At 44.6% G+C, this 17419-nt stretch overlaps 1 protein-coding gene across 1 annotated transcript in view; it reads left to right on the top strand.

Annotated features, from left to right (window-relative positions):
• Positions 1–17419, top strand: part of LOC126428111 (corticotropin-releasing factor-binding protein) — a 1025460-nt gene that overhangs the window by 973522 nt on the left and 34519 nt on the right. Inside the window, exon 6 of the mRNA XM_050090015.1 lies at positions 6739–6989. Within this exon, the coding sequence (XP_049945972.1) occupies positions 6739–6989 (251 nt within the window). The remainder of the gene's footprint in view (positions 1–6738; positions 6990–17419) is intronic.

Here is a 17419-nt window from a genome sequence, read left to right as displayed (position 1 = left end):
CATCGCGCGAAGCGCCGTCTGCGAATTTTCTTTTATGTCATCGTTGCCGATCTTCGTCCTTTCAACAGGGTTTCCAGGTGTGAAAATAAAAAAAAAAATAACCGCAGGGACCAGGTCTGGAGAGTACAGAGGATGAGGCAACACAGTGCTTTTGGGCAATAGCCATGCACCAACGGCGATGAATGTGCGGCTGCGTTATGCTGATGCAAGAGCTATGAATTGCCTCACCATAATTCAGGCCGTTTGCTTATACCATTTTCTCGCAGGTATCGCAATACGTCCCGATAGTACCATCGATTTTACGAGGGTAATCCCAAGAGTAAGGTCTATTTTGTTTATAAGCACATAGACCTGTTTATTTCTACAATGGTTTACATCAGTTTACAGCTTGAAAATTTAGCAATTTTTCGACATAATCACCATTTCTGTCGATCCATTTTTGTAGACGCTGTGTCACTTTTTGTATGCCCATGTCACACAAGCTCGCCGCCATTCTGTTCAGAAAGTTATGAAACTCTTCTTTCACCTCCTCGTCGGAGGTGAATCGCTTTCCGGCCAAATGTTCTTTTAACCTAAGGAACAGGTGATAGTCACTGGGCGCCAAGTCAGGACTATAGGGTGGGTGGGTGATTATGTTCCACTGAAACTGTTGCAGAACAGCAACTGTTTGCCGAGCGATATGTGGGCGAGCGTTGTCATGGAGAATGTGTACGCCCTTGCTCAACATTCCTCTTCTCCGTTTGTGAATTGCCCGTTTGAGTTTTTTCAGAGTCTCACAGTACATGTCAGCGTTAATTGTGGTCCCAGTGGGCATAAAGTCGACCAACAATACCCCTTTCCGATCCCAAAAAACTGTTGTCATTACATTACCGGCAGACTGTGTTTGTTTGAATTTCCGCGGCTTTGGCGAAGAAGGATACCGTCACTGGCGCGATTGTTGCTTGGTCTCAGGTCTAAATTGGTATGCCCAGGTTTTGTCTCCCGTGACAATTGAGTCCAGAAAGTTGTCCTGTTCGGCTGCAAGGCGGTGAAGAAATGCACGGGAAGCATCAACTCGTTGTCGCATGTGGTCCTCAGTCAGCATGCGTGGCACCTATCTTGCGCACACCTTCCGGTAGTTCAATGTTTCCGTTCAAATTCTGTGAGCGGTGCTTCGGGAAACCACAGGAACCAACGTCCAGAGATCACCCAGGGTGAGCCGCCGATCTTCACGCGTGCTTTGCTCAACCTTCAACACTGTCTCCTCAGAAATTGGCGGACTGCCTTTCCTTTGCTCGTCGTGAATTTCGGTCCGACCGGCTGCAAATTCTCTACCCCACTTACGAACATTTTTGACATCCATGCACGACCCACCATACACTTCCGTCAATTGGCGATGCATTTCAATCGGCGCAGTGCCCTTTGCGTTCAAGAACCGAATAACTGCGCGCAGTTCTCACTTGGCGGTAACATCCAACGGGAGTCCCATTCTCAAAGGCTGCCAAGCCAAGACTGCGCGCCTCAGCGCGGCGTGCGCATGTTTACACACAGCGCGTGAACCACTATTCATAACAGTGTGACCAACTGCCACACAAACAGAGTTCTGTACTTATAAAAAAATAGAAGACCTGACTTTTGGGATTACCCTGTGGCACGAATTCATGATGAAATAATCCTTCGAATTTCAGTATGGCTTTGGCATTTGACCTGACCTGACGAGGTTCTTTTGGTCTTTGAGAACCTTTGCCGACCCATTACGAAGACTGAACCTTGGTCTTATTATTACGAACGATTCTCTTAAGGAACATCTCGTTCTCATTTGCACGGTCCAAAAGCTCTTCACAAATTGCGAGGCGAAGGTCTTTCTGTTCTTGTCTAATGAGCCGTAGGAAAAACTTGACGGCAACACGATCCATTCCAAGGTGCTGTGTCAGAATTTCGCGACATGACCCAACTGAAATGTTACATTCTTCTGCAATACCTCGGACACTCACTCTTCATTTGGCAGGCATAATTTCGTCGATGTTCGTGACATGAAGGTAGGTGTCGAGGGGCGTTCTGAATAAGGGTCATCTTCCGTCCTGCCACTTTTAAACCGCGTGAACCATTCGTAACACTGAGAATAGCTTAAGCATTAATCACCGTAGGCACCTGCATTATTTGTGTATCTCTGTAAAAAATTGAATGCAGACACGTTGCTGTTGTAACTCTGCCATCTCGAAATTCGCAAACTGTCCGACACAACGTTCTACTTAATACAGCACTGAACAATAACAGACATACAACAGTGAAACTTCCAGCTGTTACACGTTAAATTCAGGGATGCAAATCGCATTTCGCTCCAACACACTAATGGCGCCAAATTGCGAATGTTCCGGAATTTTTTGAACAGACCTCGTACATGCATTGACACCGGCGGTCGTCGCTTTGAACACTTACATTGTTGTTACGTAGTGTTGAAAAAACTGGTTCAAAGGGCTTTAAGCACTGTGGGACTTAACATCTGAGGTAATCAGTCCCCTAGACTTAGATCTAAGTAAACCTAACTAACCTAAAGACATGACACACATCCATGCCCGAGGCAGAATTCGAACCCGCGACCGTAGCAGCCGCGTGGAAGCGCCTAGAACCGCTCGTCCACAGCGGCCGGCTGTTACGTAGTGTAGAGTGTTCGAGCGAGGTGGCACAGTGGTTAGACACTGGACTCGCATTCGAGAGGGCGACGGTTCAATCCCGCGTCCGGCCATCCTGATTTAGGTTTTCCGTGATTTTCCTAAATCGCTCCAGGCAAATGTCGGGATGGTTCCTTTGAAAGGGCACGGCCGACTTCCTTCCCCATCCTTCCCTAATCCGATGAGACCGATGACCTCGCTGTCTGGTCTCCTTCCCCAAACAACCCAACCCAACTCAACCATTGGTTCCCTATCTCAATACACGAGGGTTACACAGAAAGTAATGCACCGCAAAAACAGAGGAAGTACAGCGCATACGAAAGTTTATCGACACTCGTTCTTGCCACACATCCTGCTCTCGCATGGTACATGGAAAGGGAAGGATAGTAATTATGTCAGAAGCATCTTGCACCCCACTTCGTATGGAGGCTTGCAGAGTGTAGAGGTAGATGTAGACACTAAATACACGTGGGTTAGCAAATGGTGTGTACGTGTAAGTCCTTTGTGCCAGTAACTGTGTAACAATAAAAGTTCTAGTACTGGAGGAGGAGGAATTAAGAGGATACGTTTTTAGCTTTCCCTTCTGAAATTAATTTTTTCTATATGTAGGCGTTTAATTGGATGTCTGTCAGAATTCAAGCCTTCAGATTCGGGGTTCAGTCCACAGTTCCTCCTACATCCTCTTGGCACATGATTTCTGTCACGTTTGGCAATGTTATGTATATGGGAAGAAAGGCAAATTGCAACGAGGCTCGAAGTACACTATAGGTCCTCCTGCAACTGGCTGAGTATGTGAGCGTCAGTAGAACCGTGCCCAGTAAAGGGCCGTGTGCTCCTACTAGCCTTCGTGTTGCTGGCAGCTTTACCTTTACCTCTGATTCCCACGCCCGCGTTCCCGGGTTCGATTCCCGGCGGGGTCAGGGATTTTCTCTGCCTCGTGATGGCTGGGTGTTTTGTGATGTCCTTAGGTTAGTTAGGTTTAAGTAGTTCTAAGTTCTAGGGGACTGATGACCATAGATGTTAAGTCCCATAGTGCTCAGAGCCTTTACCTCTGAGGTTTATTACATAAGTGACGAAAGTTTCATCATCTGCATTATTCAGTCCTTTCTGAAACGGAATCAGTTTTACTGGTCATTTCTGAGTTTAACATTTTTTTTATATCTTCATCTGCACACATACTCTGCAAGCCACCGTACGGTGCGTGGCGGAGTGTACCTGTAGCATTGCTGGTCAATTCCTTTGCTGTTCTACTCACAAACAGAGCGAGAGAAATACTGTCTATACGCCTCCATGTGAGCACCAACTTCTTGTATCTTACCTTCGTGGTCCTTATGCGAAATCTACGTTGGCGGCAGTAGAATCGTTCAGTAGTCTGCTTCAAATGCCGGCTCCCTAAATTTTCTCAACAGCGTTTCTCGAAAAGAACGTCGCCTTCCCTAGAGGGATTCCTATCTGAGTTCCTGAAGCATTTCTGTAACACTTAACGCGTTGTTCGAACCTGTCGGTAACAAATCTAGCAGCCCGCCCCTGAATTGATTCAATGTTTTCTATTAATCCAGCCTGGTGAGAATCCCAAACACTAGAGCAGCGTACAAGAATAGGTCGCACTAGTGTTCTACATGCAGTCACCTTGATGGATGTACTAAACTTTTCTAGGATTCTCCCGACAAAGTGAAGTCAAGCATTCGCCTTTCCTACTATCAAACTCATGAGCTCGTTTTAATTATGAATGTTATAATTAGTCTGGAATTTTTATTATTTATTTACAACACAGAAGGTTTTGTTTCCATCGTACACCTTGTCCACTAAAAATGGCTGAAAGTCGAATTCAAAAACCAACTGATAGTTGGCAAACAAATGCATGTTCCTCAATAAATATAGTAGAGATGGAACACGAATAGGGGCAAGTCGGCGCTGGGAAACCTTAGTCGTGAGCGAGGACCGCGAAGATTGTCACTGAACGCTACTGCGCAAAGAAACCTTTCGTTCTCGAGGATGCCACCGTATAGACTGGCATGCGGAGGACCTACCTTCAATTCCCTGTACTGCCGGAGGTTTTCCGTTGGTGGAAGGACTGGAAGGGAAAGCCCTCAGCCTCATGATGCTACTTGAGGGGCAATCAGCGCCTCGTAGGACTGTACTATATGCTCTTCATGAAAACATTCTGAATAATACGACGGTTGGCCAGAAAATAATGCACCGCATTTTTTTTCTCAGCCGAAAACATTGCTACGATCGCGAAACGTTACGTACGTGTTATAATAAATAAAAAATAAATAAATAAATAAATTTGAAGTCTTCTGAGTTAGCGCGCCAAGTTTCCATCACTCCCGGCAGATAGCGTAGCTGAAGGGCAGTTTCAAAATGGCGTCTGTAGATGATGTACAGTACAAGCAACGTGCCGTCATTGAATTGCCCACTGTAGAGAAAGAAACTGTGGGGAATATTCACAAACGCTTGTGCAAAGTCTATGGAGTATGTGCTGTCGACAGAGGTACAGTTAGTCGCTGGGCACGGAGGGTGAGGTTGGGAACGTGGTTCGGCGGAGCTCCACGATTTGCAGCAGTCGGGGAGACCATCTACGGCTGTCATACCTGGCAAGTTACATCGAGCTTCCACTTGTTTGGGCCATTCGTGGAAAACATTTTGACGACAGTGAATCACTGGCTCCTCCACCAGGACAAGGATTTGTACCGGCGGGGCACACACGTCCTTGTTCCGCGCTGGAGGAAGGCCAGAGAACGGGATGGACATTACGTGGAAAAATGGGGCGTGAAGATGAAACACCATTCTTTCGTGTGTGTAATTCTCGTTACGTTGTTGTTGTTGTGGTCTTCAGTCCTGAGACTGGTTTGATGCAGCTCTCCATGCTACTCTATCCTGTGCAAGCTTCTTCATCTCCCAGTACCTACTGCAACCTACATCCTTCTGAATCTGCTTAGTGTATTGATCTCTTGGTCTCCCTCTACGATTTTTACCCTCCACGCTGCCCTCCAATGCTAAATTTGTGATCCCTTGATGCCTCAGGACATGTCCTACCAACCGATCCCTTCTTCTAGTCAAGTTGTGCCACAAACTTCTCTTCTCCCCAATCCTATTCAATACCTTCTCATTAGTTACGTGATCTACCCACCTTCTCTTCAGCATTCTTCTGTAGCACCACATTTCGAAAGCTTCTATTCTCTTCCTGTCCAAACTGGTTATCGTCCATGTTTCACTTCCATACATGGCTACACTCCATACAAATACTTTCAGAAACGACTTCCTGACACTTAAATCTATACTCGATGTTAACAAATTTCTCTTCTTCAGAAACGATTTCCTTGCCATTGCCAGTCAACATTTTATATCCTCTCTACTTCGACCATCATCAGTTATTTTGCTCCCCAAATAGCAAAACTCCTTTACTACTTTAAGTGTCTCATTTCCTAAGCTAATCCCCTCAGCATCACCCGATTTAATTTGACTACATTCCATTATCCTTGGTTTGCTTTTGTTGATGTTCATCTTATATCCTCCTTTCAAGACACTATCCATTCCGTTCAACTGCTCTTCCAAGTCCTTTGCTGTCTCTGACAGAATTACAATGTCATCGGCGAACCTCAAAGTTTTTATTTCTTCTCCATGGATTTTAATACCTACTCCGAATTTTTCTTTTGTTTCCTTCACTGCTTGCTCAATATACAGATTGAATAACGTCGGGGACAGGCTACAACCCTGTCTCACTCCTTTCCCAACCACTGCTTCCCTTTCATGCCCCTCGACTCTTATAACTGCCATCTGGTTTCTGTACAAATTGTAAATAGCCTTTCGCTCCCTGTATTTTACCCCTGCCACCTTCAAATTTGAAAGAGAGTATTCCAGTTAACGTTGTCAAAAGCTTTCTCTAAGTCTACAAATGCTAGAAACGTTACGTACAATATAGAATTGTTCGAGAAACAAATGCGGTGCGTTACTTTCTGGGCGACCATCGTATCTATTGTGGACCTAACATCACCTGTTACAGTTTGACCCAAAAAGTTTGCAGTTTACCGTGGTCTGGCCCCTGAGACACGCCCCCTACCTGTTGCTGTCGTGCTGTGTGCAGCGTGCAACATCCTGCTGGAGGGCGTGTCCGACGTGTACACGCTGCGCAACTACGGCCGGCGGGTCAACTGCACGCTCAGCACGCTGTTCCCCGCCTCGCTGAAGGTGCTCTCCCTCAGCGTGGGGCTGGCCGGCGCCGGCAGCAAGAGGAGCGCCAGCGGCCTCGCCGCCGCCTCCGCGGGCGCCGCGCCGCCCCCGCCGCTGGGGGCGGGCTCCGGCCTGCTCGAGATAGAGACCGGCACCATACACAGGGTGAGTCGCGACGACATTCATACCAGTATCAATACACTATACAGTGCCTCGGAAAACCAAAGAGCGAGCAGCACTCGTGATGAGGAAAGTGGCCCACCTGCTGAGAATCAGCTTCGCGTATAGAAGGCAGTCGAGCACGTGGTGGTTTACAAAAGTTTTGTTCCTTTGCTTTCCTTGCATAGGTCAAATTCTATACTTACTTCCATGTATTGTTAACATACAATGAAGCCTGGTAGAATTTTTCACAGAGCATAACTTAATCATAGCTAACACTTGGTTCAAGAATCGTAAAAGAAGGTTGTATACATAGAAGAAGCCTGGAGATACTGACAGGTTTCAGATAGATTATATAATGGTATGACAGAGATTTAGGAACCAGGTTTTAAATTGTAAGACATTTCCAGGGGCAGATGTGGACTCTGACCACAATCCATTGGTTATGAACTGTGGATTAAAACTGAAGAAACTGCAAAAAGGTGGGAATTTAAGGAGATGGGACCTGGATAAACTGACTAGACCAGAGGTTGTACAGCGTTTCAGGGACAGCATTAGGGAACGATTGACAGGAATGGGGGAAATAAATACAGTAGAAGACGAATGGGTAGCTTTGAGGGATGAAGTAGTAAAGGCAGCAAAGGATCAACTAGGTAAAAAGACGAAGGCTAGTAGACATCCTTGGGTAACAGAAGAGATACTGAATTTAATTGATGAAAGGAGAAAATATAAAAATACAGCAAGTGAAGCAGGCAAAAAGGAATACAAACGTCTCAAAAATGAGATCGACAGGAAGTGCAAAATGGCTAAGCAGGGATGGCTAGAGGACAAATGTAAGGATGTAGAGGCTTATCTCACTAGGGGTAAGATAGATACTGCCTACAGGAAAATTAAAGAGACCGTTGGAGAAAAGAGAGCCACTTGTATGAATATCAAGAGCTCAGATGGAAACCCAGTTCTAAGCAAAGAAGGGAAAGCAGGAAGTTGGAAGGAGTATATAGAGGGTCTATACAAGGGCGAGGTACTTGACGGCAATATTGTGGAAATGGAAGAGGATGTAGATGAAGATGAAATGGGAGATAGGATACTGCGTGAAGAGTTTGACAGAGCACTGAAAGACCTGAGTCGAAACAAGGCCCCGGGAGTAGACAACATTCTATTAGAACTACTGACAGCCTTGGGAGAGACACCCCTAACACTACTCTACCATATGGTGGGCAAGATGTATGATACAGGCGAAATTCCCTCGGACTTCAAGAAGAGTATAATAATTCCAATCCCAAAGAAAACAGGTGCTGACAGATGTGAAAATTACCGAACTATCAGTTTAATAAGTCACAGCTGCAAAATACTAACGCGAATTCTTTACAGACGAATGGAAAAACTGGTAGAAGCCGACCTCGGGGAAGATCAGTTTGGGTTCCGTAGAAATATTGGAACACGTGGAGCAATACTGACCCTACGACTTATCTTAGAAGCTAGATTAAGAAAAGCCAAACCTACGTTTCTAGCATTTGTAGACTTAGAGAAAGCTTTTGACAATGTTGACTGGAATACTCTCTTTCAAATTCTGAAGGTGGCTGGGGTAAAGTACAGGGAGCGAAAGGCTATTTACAATTTGTACAGAAACCAGATGGCAGTTATAAGATTCGAGGGGCATGAAAGGGAAGCAGTGGTTGGGAAGGGAGTGAGACAGGGTTGTAGCCTGTCCCCGGTGTTATTCAATCTGTATACTGAGCAAGCAGTGAAGGAAACAAAAGAAAAGTTCGGAGTAGGAATTAAAATCCATGGAGAAGAAATAAAAACTTTGTGGTTCGCCGATGACATTGTAATTCTGTCAGAGACAGCAAAGGACCTGGAAGAGCAGTTGAACGGAATGGACAGTGTCTTGAAAGGAGGATATAAGATGAACATCAACAAAATCAAAACGAGGATAATGGAATGTAGTAGAGTAAACTCGGGTGATGCTGAGGGAATTAGATAAGGAAATGAGACACTTAAAGTAGTAAAGGAGTTTTGCTATTTGGGGAGCAAAATAACTGATGATGGTCGAAGTAGAGAGGATATAAAATGTAGACTGGCAATGGCAAGGGAAGCGTTTCTGAAGAAGAGAAATTTGTTAACATCGAGTATAGATTTAAGTGTCAGGAATCGTTTCTGAAAGTATTTGTATGGAGTGTAGCCATGTATGGAAGTGAAACAAGGACAATAAGTAGTTGGGACAAGAAGAGAATAGAAGCTTTCGAAATGTGGTGCTACAGAAGAATGTTGAAGATTAGGTGGGTAGCTCATGTAAATAATGAGGAGGTATTTAACAGAATTGGGGAGAAGAGGTGTTTGTGGCATAACTTGACTAGAAGAAGGGATCGGTTGGTAGGACATGTTCTGAGGCATCAAGGGATCACCAATTTAATATTTGAGGGCAGCGTGGAGGGTAAAAATCTTAGAGGGAGACCAAGAGGTGAATACACTAAGCAGATTCAGAAGGAAGTAGGCTGCGGTACGTACTGGGAGATGAAGCAGCTTGCACAGGATAGAGTAGCATGGAGAGCTGCATCAAACCAGTCTCATGACTGAAGACCACGGCAACAACAACAATGAAGCGCCAAAGAAAAGCATGCATATTCAAATGCAGTTGTTAGGTCGGTTACCGCTGCTACAATGGCAGGTTATCAAGATTTTCACGTACAACCATTTCACGAGTGTACCGTGAATATCAGAAATCCTCTAAAACATCAAATCTCTGCGGCCGGGAAAATATCCTGCAATAACGGGACCAACATCGACTGAAGACACTCGTTCAACGCGACAGACGTGCAACCCCTTCCACAAACTGCTGCAGATTTCAATGTTGGACCATCAGCAAGTGTCAGCGTGTGAACCATTCAACGAAACATCATCGATATGGGCTTTCGGAGCCAAAGGCCCACTCGTTTACCCTTGATGACTGCACGACACAAAGCTTTACTCCTGGCCTGGACCCGTCAACACCGACATTGGATTTTTGTTGACTGGAAACATGTTGCCTGGTCGGACGAGTCTCGTTTCAAATTGTACCGAGCGAATGGACGTATACGGATATGGAGACAACCTCATGAACCCATGGATCATGATTGTCAACAGGGGACTGTTCAAGCTGGTGGAGGCTCTGTGATGGCGTGAGGCGTGTGCAGTTGGAGTGGTATTGGACCTCTGATACGTGTAGATACGACTCTGACAGGTAACTCGTACGTAAGCATCCTGTCTGATCGCCTGCATCCATTCATACCCATTGTGCATTCCGACGGACCTGGACAACTCCAGCAGCACAGTGGGACACCCCACACGTCCAGAATTGCTACAGAGTGGCTCCAGTAACACTCTTCTGTGTTGAAACATTTCCCAGACATGAACATTGTTGAGCATACATAGGATGCCTTGCAACATATCTGTTTAGACTCCACGACACAAAGCTTTACGCCTCGCCTGGGCCCGTCAACACCGAAATTGGACTGTTGATGACTGGAAACATGTTGCCTTGGTCGGACACGTCTCGTTTCAAATTGTACCGAGCGAACGGACGTGTATGGGTATGGAGACCTCCTCATATCAAAACGGGTCTGTTAAAGCTGGTGGAGCCTCTGTAATGGTGTGGATCGTGTGCAGTTGGGCTGATATGGGACCCCTGATACGTCTAGATACGACTCTGACAGGTGACACGTACATAAGCGTCCGGTCTGATCACCTGCATCCTTGCAAACATTGTGGATTCCGACGGACTTGGGCAATTCTTGCAAGACAATGCGACACACCACACATCCAGAATTGCTACAGAATGGCTCCAGGAACACTCTTCTGAGTCTAAACACGTCCACTGGCCACCAAACTCCCCAGACATGAACATTATTGAGCACATCTGGGATGCCATGCAACATGCTGTTCAAAAGAGATGTCCAACGCATCGCACTCTTACCGATTTATGGATAGCCCTGCAGGATTCACGGTGTCAGTTCCCTCCAGCACTACTTCAGACATCAGTCGAGTCATCGCCCCGTCATGTTGCCGCACTTCTGCGTGCTCGCGGGGACCCTACACGATATTAGGCAGGAGTACCAGTTTCTTTGGCTCTTCATTGTATAAAACTTATTTTTATATCGAAATATGTAAACGTCAGTGCAACCCAATAGAACTACGAGAAAATTTAATTTTTATCGGAAATATGTGAAGCTCACTCTACACGACGCGAAATTCGGACTAGCTGGTACATTAAACAATTCGCCTGCGAGAAAGAAATAAGTTGTCGACAGAATTTGTATACACTATCTTACTGCGAAACAAAATGAGTCAGCCCTGAATGTAGCTGATCTTTAGCTTTACTCTTGCAAACAGTCACTGTACGAGAATTGTGATTGTAGAGTAATTACATAACAAATGAACAAAAAAATTAACGCATCTGATGAAACGGCTTGAAAATTTACAAAATAGCACTTTACTGAAATCTTGTACTAGTATCAAACGTCTGAACAGACGTGCTATTATTTTCACAAGCACACTGTGCCAATCATAAATTCATTGACCTACCTGTGCACACGGAGCGCTCGTCTGTGCTCCAACCTGTCACTATTGGGATAATGATGGGACTGTCAAAAATCGAATATCATTTGTCTTGCTTTCGATGCGTAATACAAGACGGTATCTCGCCAGTTTTGACAAAAAATTCTTCTGCAGCACACAGTTCCCGAAGCCGGCCCCTGTGGCCGAGCGGTTCTAGGCGCTTCAGTCCGGAACCGCGCTGCTGTTGCGGTCGCAGGTTCAAATCCTGCCACGGGGACGGATGTGTGTGACGTCCTCAGGTTAGTTAGGTTTGAGCAGTTCTGAGTCTACGGGACTCATGACCTCAGATGTTAAGTCCCATAGTGCTTAGAGCCATTTGAACAATTCGCTATGTGCAATGCGAGTGTACAAACACATTCATAACGTTGAAGAATGAAAAATGAGAAACTAAACTTAACGACTGATAACTGAGAACAAAAAATCCAAGATATCTACGAGGTGTGGCTAGAAAAAAACCGGACTAGTACTGGTGAAACAATAAAACGAATGCAATAAGGCTGAAAGTCGCGTGGCCTGTGACGTGACTCTCGCTCCGCCTACTGCTCGAGTTTCATCTGCCTCCTGCACTCAGTCTGCCCGTGGCGTCTGTTTTAAGTAGTTGACGTTTTGTCTGTGAGTCGGAAAATGTTGAGTGTACAGAAAGAACAGCGTGTTAACATCAAATTTTGTTTCAAACTAGGAAAATCTGCAAGTGAAACGTTTGTAATGTTACAACAAGTGTACGGCGATGATTGTTTATCGCGAACACAAGTGTTTGACTGGTTTAAACGATTTAAAGATGGCCGCGAAGACACCAGTGATGACACTCGCACTGGCAGACCATAGTCAGCAAAAACTGATGCAAACATTGAAAAAATCGGTAAACTTGTTCGACAAGATCGCCGTTTAACAATCAGAGCAGCGTCTGAGTTAACAGTAGTTGACAAGGAAAGTGTTAGGCAGATTCTTCATGAAAGTTTCAACACGAACAAAGTGTGTTCAAAAATGGTTCCAAAGTGTCTCACAATTGAACAGAAGGAACGCCGAAGAATGATTTGTTCTGACATCCTCGAAAACATTGAAAGTGATCCCACCTTCTTACAAAATGTTATTACTTGCGATGAATCGTGGTTTTTTACTTACGATCCCGAAACTAAACGCCAATCGATGCATTGGAAAACTCCTGGTTCTCCACGACAAAAAAAAAGCACGAGTGTCAAAATCGAAATTCAAGGCAATGATGATTGTTTTTTTTTGTTTTTTTTGACATCAAAGGGATTGTGCACATTGATTGGGTACCAGAAGGACAAACAGTGAATCAGCATTACTACATTAGCGTCCTGGCTACCCTACGTGAGCGAGTACGGAGAAAACGGAACGATTTGTGGAGAAAAAAGTCATGGATCCTTCACCAAGACAATGCCCCAGCTCACAGTGCGTTGTCAGTGAAGACGTTTTTGGCAAAACACAACATTCCCATCTTAGATCATCCACCCTACTCACCTGATTTGGCCCCCTGTGACTTTTTTATTTTCCCTAAAGTCAAGTCAGCTTTGAAAGGAACTAGATTTGAGACTGTTGAAGCAGTAAAAGAAAAAGCGACGGAAGTAATGTATGGACTTACCGAAAATGATCTGCAGCATTGCTATGAACAGTGGAAAATTCGTATGGAGCGGTGTAGAGACCGAGGAGGAGAGTACATTGAAGGAGATAACATGAAATTGTAAATAATTGTAAATAAATGTTTTTTCCAGCATCAGTCCGGTTTTTTTCTAGCCGCACCTCGTATGCTTCATTAAGCAAAACCACAATACACCCTTTCATAAAGCTCTCTTAACAAGACAAGTCAGCAATATATTTTCAATAATTTTCCGGTGTACAATTACTTTCTTTCACACATGTTTCAATTATAAGACAAAACCATATGTTGCATTATAAAATTCCCACAGTAAACCTTGACCATACGCAATGTTCCAACAAGAAGAAATTCAGGGCAGGCCAGCTTCCATCGTTTTCAAACCTAGTACATAACCAGACTGAGTAACACACACTACACTGCACTATTCTCTGACTTTGCGCCCCGCGGTCTCAGGCGTCTGGTCACGGTCCAGGCGGCTCCCCCCCCCCCCCCCCTTTCGGAGGTTCGAGTCTTCCCTCTGGCACGGTGTTGTCCATAGCGTAAGTTGTAAGTTAGTTTAAGTTAGATTAAGTAGTATGTAGGCTTAGGGACCGATAACCTAAGTAGTTTGGTCCCATAAGATCTTACCACAATTTTTTTTTTCCTCTCTGACTTACTCTAATATCTTTGGTCTCAAAACACAGACTTACAAAGAATATGATTCTATCGATACTACAGATGTTGAACACGTTTACCAGATTCTCAACTTCATTCGCAGTTATGGCCAAAACTTCGTGAAAATCGGCATAGCGAATCACACAGTCCCCTTTCTATCTCTATTTGGTCATCTGGTCGAATCGTACATCCAAATTTGTGGAACATTCTGATGTATCACTGGCTAGATGTTGGACTGCGTGGGAACGTGAGAGCTGGCATGCTAGTTGTTGAGGTCCCAGTCGACCACATCTGACCACCACTAGGGCAGATAGCCATCTTGTGCACCAAACACGTCTTAACTGTACGTGCCATCCCAGGGAAAGTAATGGGCTCCCTGAAACAGTCTTTTTCATTCCCCATCATTGGAGGGACACCAGTAGGAGCCAGACAAAGCAATCACCGTATCATGCGTAGGCTGCCGTTAACGCAACACGAACGGTAGTGTTTGGAGTGATGCCGTTATTGGGAAGCATGGACTAATGAGAAATAGCTTCACGTTGTGTTCAGTGTTCAGCAGTGGATGACAGTTCTGCACTATCCCGAATGTCGACCGTCGGCGAGCATTGCGGTGACTTGGTGAGAGGTCCCATTCTTCCGACGTTTTGGAGAGGCACAGTGTTGTTGTTGCTATGCATCTTGGTGTGGGGGAGAATCGCGTACGACTTGAGGTCACGTCTGGTAGTGTGTGAAAGAGTTTGATGGCACAATGGTACACAACAGACATCCTGCATCCCCATGCCTTACCTGTTATGTGACAGTATCGTGGTGGCATTTTTCAGGAGGACGACGCTCGCCCAGAGATGCTTGTGTCTGGTATTCCTCTGATCAGCGAGATCCATAGACCGGTCCTCGACAGAACATGTGTGGGACCAGTGCAGATGTCAACTCCGTCTCAATGTCAGTATTCCAGATATCAAGGATCAGTTAGTTACAACAGCTGGCTAGTTTGCCTCAAGAGAGGATACAACGATCTTATTACACCCTTCCCAACGAGATTAGTGCATGGATCCAGACCAGAGAGGCTAAAACGTCATGCTGATAATTGGCTCCATGTAGCCCATTTCTTTGGAAATTTGATTGCATTTTGTAGTCACTCAAATAATATCACACATCCTCTAACCTATTAACAAGGTGAAGCCACGACGTTTGGAACGCGGATTTACTGCAAACTTCGTACACTCGTAGTACTCCATTAGGACAACAAAATGTGTAAGCAGTAGCTCGTACTTCTCAAGCGCTATTGAGAAAATCGCAAGATAATTTCGGTCTCAAACATATACCTGTACGTGGCCATTTCTACCAGGAAGCGGCGGAAGCCTAGTGGATAGCGTTCAAGCGCCGTAATCGTTGGGTCGCTGGATCGAGTCCCGTTCGTCAGTTTTTTTTATTTTCAACACACTCATTTCTTTTACTATTTATATTAAAATCGATATAATGGGAAAAAATGCGTGTAATCGGATGAACTTTTATTAAATTTACAATGTTATTTGGCAGTCTGAAAATTTTTACTATCACAAATAATATAATATTCATAACTATCGACTAGTAAACGACCAAACTGAAAATGTATGCTTGTGCGTGATTTGAGGAATCCCTCATACCTGAAAGGAGCCCTAAGCGACTTGTTACCTCCAAGTTTATGAGCGGCACAGACGGCTTTCGAAAGATGTACGATTAATCGTCGCTTTCGACATTACGAGCACAAGTTGTAGGATGGTATTTTTCGTAAAAACATGGAAAACATAAAGTTAAACGGCACCAGCTGCATTGAATAAATGCTATGTTTCCGTATACACAAGGTCTTTGGAGCTTTTCCGTGGGGAAACAAACCTCGTTAACATTTTCAGTAACCTGTTGAGCGGTGTCGGAACATTACCAGATAGGACTGACTGAGTACATCGAGAAAGTTCAAAAAAAGGCAGCACGTTTTGTATTATCGCGAAATTTGGGAGAGTGTGTCACAGAAATGATACAGGATTTGGGATGGACATCATTAAAAGAAAGCCGTTTTTCGTTGCGACGGAATCTTCTCACGAAATTCCAATCACCAAATTTCTCCTCCGAATGCGATAATATTTTGTTGACACCGAATTACATCGGGAGGAACTATCACAAAGATAAAATAAGGGAAATCAGAGCTCGTACGGAAAGATATAGGTGTTCATTCTTTCCGCGCGCTATACGAGATTGGAATAATAGAGAATTGTGAAAGTGGTTCGATGAACACTCTGCCAGGCACTTAAATGTGATTTGCAGAGTATCTATGTAGATATAGATGAACCTACCTTTCAGAAGATAATTTGGAAGCAAACCATGCATAACGCAGCATTTCCTTAAATATCGGCGCTGCTAATTGGTCATGCAGAATCGACTGTATTTTAATAGCGTCTTCACGAGAAGCAATTTCTCGTTCTATTTCGATTAAGTACGAGCAATTTTGAAGACACGGACAAGTATACATTTTCAGAATCACTTTATGCGTTTGGTCGTTTGCTAGCCGATAGTAAATTATATTATTTGTGATAATAACATTGTAAATTTAATAAACGTTTATCCGATTACACGTATTTTTCCCATTATATCAATTGTAAAATAAATAGTAAAAGAAATGACTGTGTTGGAAATGAAAAAAAAAAACTGACGAACGGGACTCGATCCAGCAACCCAATGGTTACGGGGCTTGAACGCTAACCGGTTTTTTTTTTAATTCTTTATTGATCTTATTTTGTTCTGTTTTGTTCGTTGTATATGTTCGGGCCGGACGTCTCATGACACCCGTTCAGGTTGTTCGTTGGTCCGTTTACTCAGTTTTCTTTACTACCGTGTGTAGCTAACCCTCTGACCGAACGCGCTTTTTCTTCCATTTTGTTCGATATAGTCCGTTGCGTTTGGTCTATGCGGACGTCACAAGACATCCGTTCAAGTTGATCGTTGATTCTTTTTACTCAGTTTTTTTTTATTACAGAGGGCAAGCAGCCCTCTGACCGAACACGCTGAGCTACCGTGCCGGCTAAGTATATGAACCTATTATCAATCCAACAGACCACCGAATCCTCTGCACCCAGACCATAAGTATAGCCAGTCGGCTGCCGCCGGTTCATGACAAAAATGGCCCTGCACAGGTATATCTTTGAGACCGAAATTATCTTGCGATTTTCTCAATAACGCTTGAGAAGTACGCGCTACTGCTTACACTTTTTGTTATCCTAATGGGGTACTACGAGTGTACGAAGTTTGCATTAAATCCGCTTTCCAAACGTTTTGCCTCCCCTTGTAAGTTTCATTTCGTTTCCTCCTTCCCTTCCATCCGTATCACTCATTTTGCAAGGCAGTGTGATGCATCCAATTATCTTCGTGTTGCAGAATCTCAGGATAGAAAACATTTTGGAAATGGGCAGGGGGACTGTGGACAGGTGGCGCTCGGTGGGAATGTGAATCGGCTGTGAGGCGCAGCTGCTAGCGCATCTCTCACTAGTATGCAGGAGGCATCAGGTTCAAATCTTGGGACGGTACACATTTTCTCTCGTCG

This window comes from Schistocerca serialis, chromosome 12 (assembly GCF_023864345.2).
Source record: "Schistocerca serialis cubense isolate TAMUIC-IGC-003099 chromosome 12, iqSchSeri2.2, whole genome shotgun sequence".
In the NCBI taxonomy this organism is placed as follows: Eukaryota; Metazoa; Arthropoda; class Insecta; order Orthoptera; family Acrididae; genus Schistocerca; species Schistocerca serialis.
The sequence above is the reverse complement of the archived record's forward strand: the minus strand, read 5'-3'. Positions and strand labels throughout refer to the sequence as shown.